The sequence below is a fragment of the Anolis sagrei genome, chromosome 3 (assembly GCF_037176765.1).
Source record: "Anolis sagrei isolate rAnoSag1 chromosome 3, rAnoSag1.mat, whole genome shotgun sequence".
Lineage (NCBI taxonomy): Eukaryota > Metazoa > Chordata > Lepidosauria > Squamata > Dactyloidae > Anolis > Anolis sagrei.
In genome coordinates, this window is record NC_090023.1 from 187508365 (window position 1) to 187523688 (window position 15324).

The following is a 15324-nucleotide window of genomic DNA, read 5'->3' on the forward strand; positions in this document are numbered from 1 at the left end:
GCCAGTCCAGTGGAACTGATGGCGGAGGACCATCGCTTCAGTGCTGATGGTCTTTGCTTCTTCCAGCACACTGACATTTGTCCGCTTGTCTTCCCAAGAGATTTGCAGGATTTTTCAGAGGCAGCGCTGATGGAATCATTCCAGGAGTTGCATGTGACGTTTGTAGACTGTCCACGTCTTGCAGGCATATAGCAGGGTTGGGAGGACAATAGTTTTATAAACAAGCACCTTGGTATCCCTACGGACGTCCTGGTCCTCAAACACTCTCTGCTTCATTTATATATCTAGCTGGTGAAAAGTGATCAATAAGCTTTGATAAGGTAGTTCATGAAACTGTCTTTTCTTAAACTTATTTCTGGGGGTAGCTAATTTTATTGTGTGAATTTCTCCTTTGAGAAAAATCAAATTACCTCTAGAGAATAGGAAAACTACTTCACACATATTATTTCTTTGGCATCTTTTGTTCCACAGTTGCTCATCTAGTGTTGATGCACAAGGAGATAATAATGGGTTATGTTCTTTTTCTTGGATAAAAAAACCTTTGTGAGAACACAAAGGAGTGGAAAAGGAAACTGCCATCCTAAAAAAAGAGAGAGTTCTTTATGAAGCACTTTAAGCTGTAAGTCTTTCCTGTGATCTCTGTTTGTATTTTGAAAATGTGGTTGTGTAAACAGAAACTTGGCGATAGAAACTTGGCAGTAGAAAGCTACGCATTTCACAGAAAAATATATTGGATAACAAATTATAGTATTTCATATTACTAGCCTATGGAAACAACTGTAAAAAACCTTTTAACGTATATTCTTAGTGCATAATTCTATTAGTTTACACAAACAAAAATAGCATACTAGATTTGTCAAAAAGTCCTCAAACTAAGGCCCGAGGGCCGGATACGGCCTTCCAAGGTCATTTACCTGGCCCTTACTCAGGGTCAACCTAAGTCTGAAACGACTTGAAAGCACACAACAACAACAACAACAACAACAATCTTATCTTGTCAGCCAAAAGCAGGCCCACACTTCCCATTGAAATACTAATAAGTTTATATTTGTTAAAACTGTTCTTCATTTTAATTATTGTATTGTTTTAAGTGTTTTTTTGCACTACAAGATATGTGCAGTGTGCATAGGAATTCATTCAATTTTTTCCCAAATTATAATCCGGCCCTCCAACAGTTTGAGGGACTGTGACCTGGCCCTCTGTTTAAAACGTTTGAGGACCCCTGGTCTAGATACATAAAACTGGAGATTTTTAAAAGTGTAATTACTAGCCATTAACATAGGCAATCATACAAAATAAGTCAAGCAAAATGTTAAGTACTGCTATGTTTATTGGCTACGATTCAGTGAGTATATGAGGGAAGCCCCACAATTTTATAGCAAGAGGCATCTGGATGTTTTCTTTCATCCTTCTGTTAGATAAATTGACTCATTGACTCATATCATGCAGTTCAAGACAGTTAAACTGCTATATGTGAGTCTACAACTGTGCTTCATTATGTTGTTTTTAGCCACTTTGTGCCACCTGTAAGCCGTACCAAGCCCCTTTGGGAAGATGGTGGTGGGATATAAGAATAAAGTTGTTATTGTTATTACTGTTGTTGTTGTTGTTGTTATTATTATTATTATTATTATTATTATTATTATTTTAAACTCAACAAGATTAGTACAAAGCAAACAAGGTCACTCTGCTGGCTGTTGTATTGGATCACATGTTGGACATTTTCCAAGTGTCTAGGATTGTGTGATGTATCGGCAAATAATGCGTGTAGATCCCAGTAAGGTGGCCTTCTGCAGCTGGCAAATGGCAATTTTGTGAGCGCCCATTGTGTTTAAGTGCAGGCCAAAGTCTTTAGGCACTGCATTATTATTATTATTATTATTATTATTATTATTATTATTACAGTGGTTCCCAACCTTTTTTGACCAGGGACCACTTTCCAACCGTAGTCCCAAAAGGGTTATAAATCAGATTTTGGTCAACTTTAGATTCGATTTGCTTATTTGGGGTGCTGATTCAGAAAATTGCATTGGATAGACCACATCAACTCTAGTTTTTGATACAGAACATATGCCATCCAATAGTTGCCATCTGATCGCCCGCACAACACCAAATTCAATAATCTAGAGCTGATGTGGTGGTAATAATCTTTTGTGGGTAGTCAGTCTAGTCCCTCCCAACATCCCTGTTGTCTTGTTACTATAAGAGGGTTTCGTGAGACCAGTCGCTCTCCTTATTGCATGATTTCGAGGTAACGATGTAGTAATGGTGGGGCCACAGACCATATTTTCATTCTTGGGGACCACTGGTGGTCCATGGACCACAGGCTGGGAGCCACTGCTCTACAATGAACATATAATACAAACTCCATTGAGGTCTTGGTTCCACCAATACAACTGGCCCATTCAAGTGGGGACATATGAGAAGGTCTACACTACCATATAATCTAGTTTATCAACACAGATAATCCACATTATCTGAATTGAACTGAGTCTACACTGCAGATAATCTGGATTTTATATGGCAATGTAGAAGGGGGTCTCAGTAGGTTTCCATGGCTGAGTGGGGAATTTAACCTTATTCTCCAGAGTCATAATCCAGTACTCAAATCACTACACAAATGTTAATTTACCATTCAGCAAATGATTTAATGAGTTTATTCTAGTTGGGTCTCGCAATTGAATGGAGGTTAGAATATTAAATATACCTTTCTAAACTGGTGTAAGTGAACCAACCAGTGGATTGTATTATACAAATCAGTGGATTGTATTGTAGAATTAATGTTCAGCATTCATTAATGCTATAAATGCAAAAGCAACTTACCGGTAGTGTTGCTGGGTTTGGAAATTTTTTCCTGCAGGGAAAGAAAAAGGAAGGAATAAAGTTGCTTTCTTAAATAAGATGAGTGGATGCAGAGATGAGTGCATAGAAGGTTTTCTCCTTCTGCACTTAACTGTGGTCTAGAAATTCCTTCAAATACCTTATTGGGGGACTGCACTGAGAATTCAGGGGAGGCAGTAAAGTTATAGAAGTCAGATGCTCAAGCTATAGAAAAACAGTTTTTGAAAGGGGATGGGAAACTTTCGTCTATGAGATGCTTTTACCTACTTACTGTTGGGCAGACTGATGAGAATGATGGGAATTGCACGCCAAAACATCCAGAGCACCGTAGATTTCCCACTCCTTTTTAAAGTGCATTCATTTATGAATACGTGCACAATTAATAGGCCCCATCTTATTACATTAACTAGTCTTGTGACAACATCCCATGTGATCCTGAGAATGCGTTAGCGCTCTTTGGCTAAAAATTCTAAATATCTCTTCTCTAAAATGTAAATCTCAATATTGAAAACTACTGTATATACTCAAGTATAAGCGGAGTTTTTCAGGTTGAAAAAGCCCCCCTCGGCTTATGCTTCAGTCAAAGTTATCTATTATTTTACTCTGATATTATTTTTATTACATTTATTATTTTATTCTATTAATTATTATTACATTTATTATTTTATTCTATTTATTATTATTATTACATCTAGTATTTTACTCTGTTATTATTTTTATTACATTTATTATTTTAATCTATTATTATTGTTATTATTACATTTATTTTTTATTCTATTTATTATTATTGCATCTATTATTTTACTCTATTATTATTTTTATTACAGTTGTGATTTTACTCTCTTTATTATTATTGGAAGGATACGTAAGCACATTTACACTGAAGAAGGTTAGAATAATGGTTTAATCAAGTCTTATCTTAAATTATAGTTTTATGTAAATATTCAAAAACATTTGACCTACTGATGTCTCAATTAATGAAAAAAAATTGGTATCTATTTTTATTTTGAAACTAGCTGTCCCTGCCATGCGTTGCTGTGGCTCAGTCTGTGTATATGTGTTTTGTGTGTGTATATATTTGTGTATATGTGTATATGTGTGTGTTTATGCTTATATATGTGGTTTTGCACATGCGTTGTAATTTTTTTGGCTTTTTAGGTCTCTTCTGCTGCGTTTTTCAGTGTTTTTATGAGTGATGGTCATTGGCCTGATACGTGTATTGTGTCCAAATTTGGTGTCAATTCATCCAGTGGTTTTTGAGTTATGTTAATCCCACAAATGAACATTACATTTTTATTTATGTAGATTTACCAGTATCTGCTGCATTTCACACCCTTGGCTTATACTCGAGTCAATATGTTTTCCCAGTTTTTTGAGGTAAAATTAAGTGCCTCGGCTTAGTGAGTCAGTTTATACTCAAGTATATGTATGTTGCCAAGGCTGTTTAAGTGGATAATCTGTATTATATGGCAGTGTAGATCCAGCCTAAGACATATGTAACCATGGCCAGATCGGTCATCTCGAGTAGGGGCACATACCACTGGCCAATCCCTATGCCTACACTCTTCATCACATTGGCAAGACCTTTGTTTAGAAATAGTTTAAAAAATAAATTAATGCACAGGACTATCTCCATGTGACACTGAAGCAGAAGATTGAAATACAGTTCGTATGTCAGGAAAAGTAATGGCTTGTTTGTCACATACGCAATCCTTGGCAATGGAGATGGGATTGTAACGGATGGAAACTTGAATTCTGGAGCACTTTTGCTGTTGTGATCTGAAATTCAAACACGATACTTAGTTCAATGCACTTAATACCCATTTCTTTAGAAAAGAACCTACACATTAGAAACTTGGCAAATGTAGAATCAGGGTTAAGAGTAAAAAAATCGCTCTCCAACACAGCTTAATTCTTCCAGAATTATAAATTCTTTGAGAATCCTGGACTTATAGAAACCCTTTTGTTAATTTTTATTACTATTAACACTCAATTGCAGCTAGGGAAATTAACATAATAATACATAGCATAGTACTTTCTTATTCTCTTGAGTGTTTCATACTAACCATTTCAACCTTATGCAATAGGGTAGGTCAGTATTATTATCATATTGCAGATTGGAAGTGACTTGAGAGTGAATGGCTTGCCCAAGGCTACCTACTGCATTCATCAAAAAGGTCAGATTTAATGCCGAGATGTTTTCATTTGTAACCTATGTGCATTAGCTATCCTGTTCAACCAGTACTCCAAATAGTTCAGAGTAAGAAATAATGAAAACCAGCCATTAGAAAAGGTGAAATACACACTTCAAAGAAATGGATGCATTAGATGCCAAATGAATGGTAATTTGCATTGCACTCCAAAGCTTTTTCCCTTTTCAGAAATAAACCTCACCATTCAGAGTGGATTTTACCCTTCTAAGTATATTCCGTATTACAGATAAAATGGGGCAGTATTATTTATTTCACGCATTTGTACCCTGTCCTTCTCGACCTCCGAGGAGGGACTCAGAACGGCTTCCAAACAGGCAACAATTCAATGCCAAACATGATATAAAACACATAATAAATACATCCATATACATTAAAATAGTTAATACACACACACACAGGATGGTTGAATGAAAAGTAATGCCTCCACCTTTGTTACTTGGGTTTGGATGGGAATATTTTAATAAATCAAATGCAGAAATAATCCTTACAATGTGCTCTTTAACTACCACTATTCACTTTTCCACATAATCACCAGACAATTGGATACATTTCTGCCAATGATGAACAAGTTTTCTGAAGCCGTCACGGAAGAAGTCGACACTCTGTTCATGTACAGATCTCCCAATAGCCAAACAAAGCATTAATGTGACCCACACGTTCTTGTGAAATGCCGATTATGCTTGAAATTTCTCTCTAAGTGATACGACGGTTGTCCTGAATCCATCTGTCAACTTTTTCCTTGTGAAACTTGGTGGTTGCTGTCACAGGACATCCAACTTTGTTTGTCACGCAAGTCAGACATTCCTACCTCAACATCTTTAAACTTATTCGCCCAAAGATGCACAGTACTCACATCAACACAATCACCATAAAGCTTGCATTCTCTGATTAATCTCCATTGAGGTGACACCATCTGCTGTCAAGAACTCAATGACTGCAAGTTGCTTAAGTCACATTGACCGACCGTCTTTGTAGGGTTCCATACTTCGTACTTTAACAACACAACCATTCAATGCTAAGGCTTCCTGCCAAAATGGAAGTGTGGAGGAGAGTCTACTGAACAAGCCAGTACCTACTGCATACCAGTACTGCCATCTGTTGAGAAGTTACAAAGGTGGAGGCATTACTTTTCATTCAACCCTCGTGTGTGTGTGTGTGTGTGTGTGAGTGTGTACATATATAAACTAGTTTGCCAGATTAAAATAGCCATATTAAAATCATCATCCAAAATAACATTGTAGAGGAGAAGATACAGTGTTGCCACTGGAAATTGGTTTTGGTGTCTCCAGTCGCCCTGCAAGAAGTCCTTCACTTGGGGACTTTCATGCAAAATGTACTTACTTTCATCATTGTGCATTCCCAGGCCATCTGGTTCCTAGAATCAAAATACAGTTGTCTAATTACAATTACCAATTGGAACAAAAAAAAAAAAGAACAAATACTTTTCAGATAAATTCTAATCTGGAGTAATATCAGTGTGTGGGATGAACACAATCCATTTTGGATGGGTGGTTTTCACAAGTTTTGCAAAACAGTGATCCGATGCCAATATTGTCACTGTGCTAGTGCAAGGCCTGCTGGGCTAACAGAAATCGAGGTGGAGAATTAGCATAACTCTACCGTGTACCATGCAGCTGTGGACAAGTCTACATAAGGACTATCAAACGCAGCATTGCCCAAACACGAATCAAGGAACATGAAAGGCACTGCAGACTAACTCAACCAGAGAAGTCAGCCATAGCAGAGCACCTGATGAACCATCCTGGACACAGCATATTATTTGAGAACACAGAAATGCTGGACCACCATGTCAGACTACACAGAGAAGCCATTGAAATCCACAACCATGTGGACAATTTCAACAGAAAGGAAGAAACCATGAAAATGAACAAAATCTTGCTACCAGTATTTAAAAAACTCTAAAATTATAGCAGTAAATAAAGAAAAATACTCAAACACAGGGGAACTCCAGACAAGAAACAATCAGGAACAGCTAACCACCTCTCAACAAAGGATTTCCCCAGGCAGTAACAAGCCACACCAAAAAACTGTCAGGCCATCAAATGCTAATCAAGGTGGCCATTTGAAACATCCCCACCTACCTCCAACAGACAAAAGTTCTTTCTCCCACCCTGGACTTTCTACAGATATATAAACCCAATTTTCCTAGCTTCCATCAGACCTCACAATCTCTGAGGATGCCTGCAATAGATGTGGGCAAAACATCAGGAGAGAATGCTTCTAGAACATGGCCATACAGCCTGAAAAACCTACAACAACCCACTACTGTTTTCATTTGTGATACCAGAAGCACAACATGGACTGCACCTCTCTTTCTCTACCACTCATACAAAGGTGCAACTATGCTAGTTGTATTTTTCAGTCCAGTGAGATCATGTTGGATTATGGCTAACAGTCATTATCATACATATCAGGCAGTCCTTGCTTGAGGCAAGAGCCATCGTTTCTATTTAGCTCAGGTCTGCTGATGCCACTGTCACAAGAGTAGCTGCCACAACCCATTCCCACAGCCCTTGATCTCTTCCCATGTCTCCATCCTACCTACCTGCCCTTCCACCCTACCAGACTGATTTCTTTCCAAAAACATTGGCAAGTCCCGATTAAAAACTACGTAGGGCAGCAGTAGAGGTGGCAGCAAATATACTAATACTGGCCAACACACATTTTGGTATCTCAAATTTTAGCCCTCTTTCTAGTAATGTTTGACCTGCCAATTCCAAAAATTGTCTCAGTTTCCCCCTATCAGCTCTAGTTTTTGAGATATAGAACATATGCCAGCTACCAGTCTAAGAAACGAGAGCTGATGCAGTCCATCCAATGCAATTTTCTGTATCATCACTCCAAGTAAGTAACTCTAGGAATAGGTCTAAAAACCAAGGCATCAAGGAACCTTTTTTGTTGGGCTGTGTAATCAATGAATAATCAAGTTTAAGCTGAAAATGTGGAGGGACTGTTGTAAGTACTAGAAATGAACAACTTGTTAAAGACTTTGAGTGCCGTTATTTAGACGAAAGATGGGATATAAATCCATCTCTTCACCCCCACCCTTTCTGTCCCATCATCAAAAGCAACAGGTGGGCAAGAAAAATAACTTACTTTTGGTGGTGGACGCTGTCTTGGAATCGGCAAAACATTTCTGGAAAGAATTGAAAAAAAATATGTTTCACTCTAACCTTTTTCCGATTTAAAATGGTCGCTATCCATTTCGTTCTTACTCAGTATTACACAGCTCATGCCAAACATGAGACATGTTTGGAGACACATTTGGTGGCACCGGGACTTTGGCGCAGCTGGCTGGGAGTCAGCTGCATTAAGACCACTACTGACCGAAAGGTCATGAGTTCGAAGCCAGCCCAGGCTGGAGTGAGTGTCCGACCAATTTATGTAGCTTGCTGTTGACCTTTGCAGCCCGAAAGACAGTTGCATCTGTCAAGTAGGAAATTTAGGTACCGCCTACGCAGGGAGGCTAATTTAACTAATTTACGATGCTATAAAAATTTCCAGCAAGCCTGCAAAGAACGAGGAAATACTTCATCAGTGTCACAAATGGACAGTGAAGTAACAGCTCCCCGATGGCCAGAATACCCTCATCAAAAACTGTAATGTTAAATAGCCTCTGTGTGTCTGTTTATATAGGTTGTGTGTCTATGGCATTGAATGTTTGCCATGTATATGTACACTGTAATCTGCCCTGAGTCCCCTGCGGGGTGAGAAGGGCAGAATATAAATACTGTAAATAAAATAAAATAATTAATAAATAAATTTAATAGTGCAAATCTTAAGCAGAGAACAAACTAACCTGTCTGGTTTAATGGATTCCCTAATTCCATTGCGTTCATGAGGATGTCCTCCTGTTTGTCTCTGGACAGGCTTTGGAGGAAGTGGCTTTGAAATTCTGGGGGGAAAAAGGAGTATTAACATGGTTTCCCTTTGCAAAGCATCAAAGTGACTATTTTGTGCGACAGCCTGAAAAGTTTACTTTTCTGGATTATTTATTTATTTACGGTATTTCTATCCTGCCTTTCTCTGCCCGAAGGCGACTCAAGGCGGCTTACAAATTGGCAGCAATTGGATGCCATCATAGTCATAAAATATAATTAAAAAACATTTAGCACAACATTATAAAAATCTATACAAAAAAACCCCATTAAAAACATACAATCACCAGTATCTTCCTGTTAAACTCATTTTCCCAGTAGCATCGTCTAGCCGTTCCATGTTCACTCTTTCACAGTTCCATGTTTATCTATTACGCTGCATTTCCAAAAGCTTGTTCGAAAAGCCAGGTTTTTATAATTTTTTTGAAAGTAAGGAGGGAGGTGGCCAATCTAATATCCCTAGGGAGGGCATTCCACAGCTAAGGGGCCACTACTGAGAAGGTCATGTCTCTCGTCCCTGCAAAGAAGGTGGGATCGAAAGCAGGGCCTCCCTAGATGAACTTAAGTTCCTAGATGGTTCATAAGGAGAGATACATTTGGACAGGTAAGCTGTTTAGGGCTTTATAGGCTAAAGTCAGGACTCTGAATTGTGTCCTTTCTCTTATAATCCAAGAAAATTTGAATTCTCTTGGATTACAAGAGAAAGATACATGAATATTAAGTAATTCTGGAAACTGAAGTTTTCAAAAAACTTTTCCAAAGCTCTGTTACAGAAACAGAGAAAAGATCTTTGCTGAATGCAAACATGTTACAGTAAATGATTTTGTAAGTCTTGACAAGAATCATCCCTTGCTTATATGTGTGTTGAGGAAGAACACATGGACAATGTAGCAATCAAGTTAAGGTGAATGTATATCAGGTGAAGTTTTCTTGATGCAGGTAGTAGGTGAGATGGAGTGATCAGAGATGGAACTACTCCACAAAGATTGCTGGAAAGAAGCAGATTAATACATTGCGTTGTAAGTTTCCTTTCTCCTGCGATGGACAATGTGTTTTCAATGCTGCTGTATTTTTCTTTATAAAGCTACATGTATTAACTACTCCAGAGTAAAGACATTTTTTCCTTTATACTCTGTGTAATTCAATTTGGGATCTGGAGCTGGGAAGGCTGCTGGGTAGCTTCCATATAAACTAACAAACCGCAACAAAACATATGCAGTCCTCTGGAATTGGATGTGAATGATCTGAAGGTATTTTGGAACAGCTGTACTTATGGTATGAAAGGCTGTAGTCGGAAAGCGGAACATCTCTCTTCACAATTCCATCTTTGAAACAACATTAGCTAAACAACAATGACTATTTCTCTTGCTAAAAGAATTAAAAATAATTGGCAGTAATGTATGATATATTTATAGATACATCTGCTGGGAAAGAAACACACACATTATGCAATGAAAACAACACCAGGAAATCCAGAGTACAGTATGCAACTCAGTGAGGTGGTAATCCTGTACCCTGTTTCCTGAAGTCAGTGAGACTAAGTAAGTAAGTAAGTAATAATAATAATTTTATTTTTTATCCACCTCTTCTTGCGGCTCGAGGTAGGTTACAACATCGCTAAACCATTATATGAAATACATACATTAAAAGTATGCATAGCCTGGGATTGTGAAAGACTAATTGACAATACAAGTGATTTTTATTTCATTTACTGAAATATATGTAAGACTGACTGCTTGCATTGCACTGTATAGGATTTTTAAAGCACAAAGTTGCCCCCAATTGCCTAATCCACAACCTGTAGGTAACCCTGGGTGCTTCCAGACAGCACCAAATTGTGGGTTTAATAGGTAGGACAATAGGTCTGCACTTAGATCTATTGTGTCTGCCACATCCAGGCTTGCTGCTTTGTTCCAGGATTTTGAAGCCTACAAAACAGTCGCTGTGGAATATCCGCCAAAAATTTCGGCATTTTTAAATTTAAAAACTTTAAATGCACAGATGCAAATATGCACATCATTCGTACAAGTTTTGTTCCTGGATCATACATATCTGTTTCTCATTGCTTTTATCCTGAAAGTGAAAGTTGACTAGTGGGCGAAAACTTTTGTCTTGCCAAGAGAAACTTGGTCAGCCACGTGTTTAATGAAGTTTGGAACACACACACACAGTTTGTGGAGTAGGACCACTACTTTCAAACTTAGAACTATACTATTCAATAGGAACAGACACTTTCAAGCCAGGAACAGAACTTTGGCATCATCATCATCATCATCATCATTATTCAGAGGCTGTGCAGACGGGTTTGTTCTTGTACTTGTGCTTGGGAACAATGCGGTACTGTTCCTGGGTTATCCATATCTGTTCCTCATTGCTTTTATCCTGAAAGGATGGTGAAAGTTGACTAGTGGGTGAAAAATTTGTCTTGGCAAGAGAAACTTCGCCTGCCACGTGTTTAATGAAGTTTGTGACATACAAACACAGTTTGTGGAGTAGGACCACTACTTTCAAAGTTAGAACTATGCTATTCAATAGGAACAGACACTTTCAAACCAGGAACAGGACTTTGGTATTATTATTATTATTATTATTATTATTATTATTATTATTCAGAGGCTGCATAGCTATCTGTGCAGACAGATTTGTTCTTGTACTTGTGCCTGGGAACAATGGGGTTCCTGGGTTATACATATCTGTTCCTCATTGCTTTTATCATAAAAACACGGGGTAAGTTGATTACATGGCAAAACCTTTGTTTGTGTGTCACAAACTTCATTAAATATGTGGAGGACGAAGTTTCACTTGCCAGGATAAAGTTTTCACTCTCTAGTCAACTGTAGCCGTGTTTTTAGGATACAACCAATCAGGAACCAACATGTATAACCCAACATATAAAATCCCGTATTTTCCGAGTGTAGGGACATTCAGAGATTTGAATATCTGCATTTTTCGGCCAGAACCAGAATATTCTCACAACTGAAAATCGTATTTTTTAAGAATTTTGTAGCAATTTCTCCCATGTTTTCAGGGGACGCCATTTCATTACCCTCCATTTTGAACTGGGAGCTCCTGGAATAAAGATACTGTGAGGAACCTTGTTTACCAGTCATCTTCTAATCCAGCCATTCCCAAATTGTGGTCCTCTGGGAGTTTTGAATGCCAGTTCCCAGAATTCCTGAATGTTAGCTAAACTTCTGGGAATTTAAGTCAAAAATACACAGTGTTTGGGAACTACTCTTCTAATGCATTAGATGTTCTACAGATAAATAGCTTTGTCTGTTTTTTTAACCTCCCCTTCCAATGAAAGGCAACCTGGAAATTGACTAACGTGCACATTTTAGTCATAATGTTGGCCTCAATTACCATACCTGTGCAGATCGAGGACCAATAGGTAACTCACAGAGATGTTGCTTGCAATGCTTGATTGGAAAGCACAGAGAGTGCTGATTTTTACTACACTGCTAAGTTTTACTCTGAATCCTGCAAACTTAGATTACTGGATAAATCTCAAAGGGTGCATCAGGACTATAGAATAAATGCAGTTTCACACCACTTTAATTATAGTTTGGTGAGGCATCAGTAAAACCAGAATTCCCAGGACTCCATAGCATTGAGCCATGGCAGTTAAAGTGGTGCCAAATTTCATTAATTCTATAGTGTAGGTGCACCTTTACTCAGATACTCTTATATCTGAAAGCCATTACCTGGTTAACGGGGGTGATGATGATTCCTGTTGAAAAAAATGAGTCGCTTATTAGCATTCACAAATGATACCTTGGAAATTAATACAGAATTTGAAAAACAGTTTTAGGCTGGATCTACGAGGGTTGAATGAAAAGTAATGCCTCCACCTTCGTTACTTGATATAAAACACATAATAAATACATCCATATACATTAAAATAGTTAACACCTACACACACACACACATGGGTTGAATGAAAAGTAATGCCTCCACCTTCGTTACTTGGGTTTGGATGGGAATATTTTAATAAATCAAACGCAGAAATAACCCTTAGAATGCGCTCTTTAACTAACACTATTCACTTTTCCACATAATCACCAGACAATTGGATACATTTCTGCCAACAATGAACAAGATTTCTGAAGCCATTACAGAAAAAGTTGACACTCTTGTTTCCACAACCCATCGTGCACAGATCTTCCAATGGTCAATCAAAGCAATAATGTGAACCACACGTTCTTGTGAAATGCTGATTATGCTTGAAATTTCTCTCTGAGTGATACGAAGATAGTACTAAATCAATCTATCAACCTTTTGTTTATGAAACTTGGTGATTGCTGTCACAGGGTGTCCAACTCTTTGTTTGTCATGCAGTGAGATGTTCCCACCTCAACATCTTTAAACTTACTCACGCAATGACGCACAGTACTCACATCAACACAATTGCCATAAACAGCGTGCATTCTCTGATGAATCTCCTTTGGGGTGACACCTTCTGCTGTCAAGAATTCAATGACTGCACGTTGCTTAAGTCGCATTGACTGACCATCTGCGCAGGGTTCCATACTTCGTACTTTAACAAAACAACTATTCAATGCTAAGGCTTCCTGCCAAAATGGAACTGTAGAGGAGAATCTTCTGAACAAGCCAGTACCTGCCGCATACCAGTACTGCCATCTGTTGAGGAGTTACGAAGGTGGAGGCATTACTTTTCATTCAACCCTTGTACCATATAATACAGTTTCTGAATCCAAATTATCTTCTTTGAACTGGATTACATGAGATAATCTGGATTCAGAAACTGGATTACTATATATGGTAGCATAGATGGGGCCTTAGAAGGGGCAGAGTTGAGTCTTAGAATGGGCATGGGCATGGGCATAATGTCTGCTACTTGGCTCTTGAGTCAGAGTGCTTGATATTATGCTATAGCCAATCAAAGGTCTTCTCTCTGTTGGAAAGCACAGAATGAAAAACAATTTGGGGTCTGAGACATTCTTATAGCCACCAGCTTGGATGGAATCAGCACAGGATGAGCATCTCTTATCTGGAATTCAGAAATCCAAAATACTCCAAAACCTGTGCAAAATAGGATTTCTCCTGTGTAGGCAGAAATGCGTATCTCTGAATCTTTTTTAAAATGTGTATATAGAGATCTTACCTCTTCTTCAGGGACTTCATAGACATCTGAAACAAAAAATAGCCAGATTATATGAAATTAGAAACCGAATCAAAATTAAAGTATGCACATGGAAAATAAATGTAGGGATAGTATGAAGGAGACTTGATTGCATCCTGCTTGGAATACTGGAAGGCGCTTTAGCACCTCTCGGCATTGATGTGTTCACTCAAGTGCAGTGAACACACAAATTCTTAGATGGAATAGCTTCATTCGCAACTGGTCCACTGCTAGAATTCAGATCACTGACCTATAAACCTCTATGGTCCCTTCTACACTGCCATGTAAAATCCAGATGATCTGCTTTGATAATCTGGATTATATGGCAGTGTAGAAGGGGCCATAATGGTTTGGATCCAGGCTATGGGATGTACAGCTGGTGCTCTGTATTCATGGATTCCACTAACCCCCCCCCCCCCCAATCCAAAAAATAAACATAGATTTGTATTGTTGAAGGCTTTAATGACCGGAATCACTGGGTTGTTGTGGGTTTTTCCGGGCTATATGGCCATGTTCTAGAGGCATTTTCTCCCGACGTTTTGCCTGCATCTATGGCAAGCATCCTCAGAGGCAGTGAGTTCTGTTGGAACTAGGAAAAAAGGGTTTATATACCTGTGGAATGACCAGGGTGGGACAAAGGACTCTTGCCTGCTGGAGCTAGGTGTGAATGTTTCAACTGACCACCTTAATTAGCATTTGACGGCTTGGCAGTGCCTGGGGGAATCTTTTGTTGAGAGGTGATTAGATTAAACAATAAACATTGATTTATTGTTAAAGGTTTCATGGCCGGAATCACTGGGTTGTTGTAGGTTTTTCGGGCTGTATGGCCATGTTCTAGAAGCATTCTCTCCTGACATTTCGCCTGCATCTGTAGCAACCATCCTCAGAGGTTGTGAGGTTTACTGAGGATGCTTGCCACAGATGCAGGCAAAACATCAGGAGAGAATGCTTCTAAACATGGCCACACAGCCCAAAAAACCTACAACTCAGTAATTATAGAGTTTGCCATTTTATACAAAAGGCATCATTTTACCTGTCTTCATAGACCTGTCAGCAGCCTATGATACTGTGAACCACCGCCTCCTTCTGAGAAAAATGTATAATATCACAAAGGACTACCACCTCACCCGCCTCATAGGAAACCTGCTACAAAACAGGAGCTTTTTTGTTGAGTTCCAGGGCCAGAGAAGTAGATGGAGGAAACAGAAGAACGTCCTGCCTCAGGAGA

General features: G+C 38.6%; 1 protein-coding gene across 6 annotated transcripts in view; it reads right to left on the reverse strand.

Annotated features, from left to right (window-relative positions):
* Positions 1-15324, reverse strand: part of BLNK (B cell linker) — a 171230-nt gene that overhangs the window by 16823 nt on the left and 139083 nt on the right. For all 6 annotated transcript variants that reach the window (XM_067465749.1, XM_067465748.1, XM_067465747.1 and 3 more), the window contains 7 exons: positions 14079-14104; positions 12658-12683; positions 8875-8970; positions 8172-8211; positions 6396-6429; positions 4548-4620; positions 2824-2854 (listed from right to left, as the gene is read on the reverse strand). In XM_067465749.1, coding sequence (XP_067321850.1) covers positions 2824-2854; positions 4548-4620; positions 6396-6429; positions 8172-8211; positions 8875-8970; positions 12658-12683; positions 14079-14104 — 326 coding nt within the window. The remainder of the gene's footprint in view (positions 1-2823; positions 2855-4547; positions 4621-6395; positions 6430-8171; positions 8212-8874; positions 8971-12657; positions 12684-14078; positions 14105-15324) is intronic.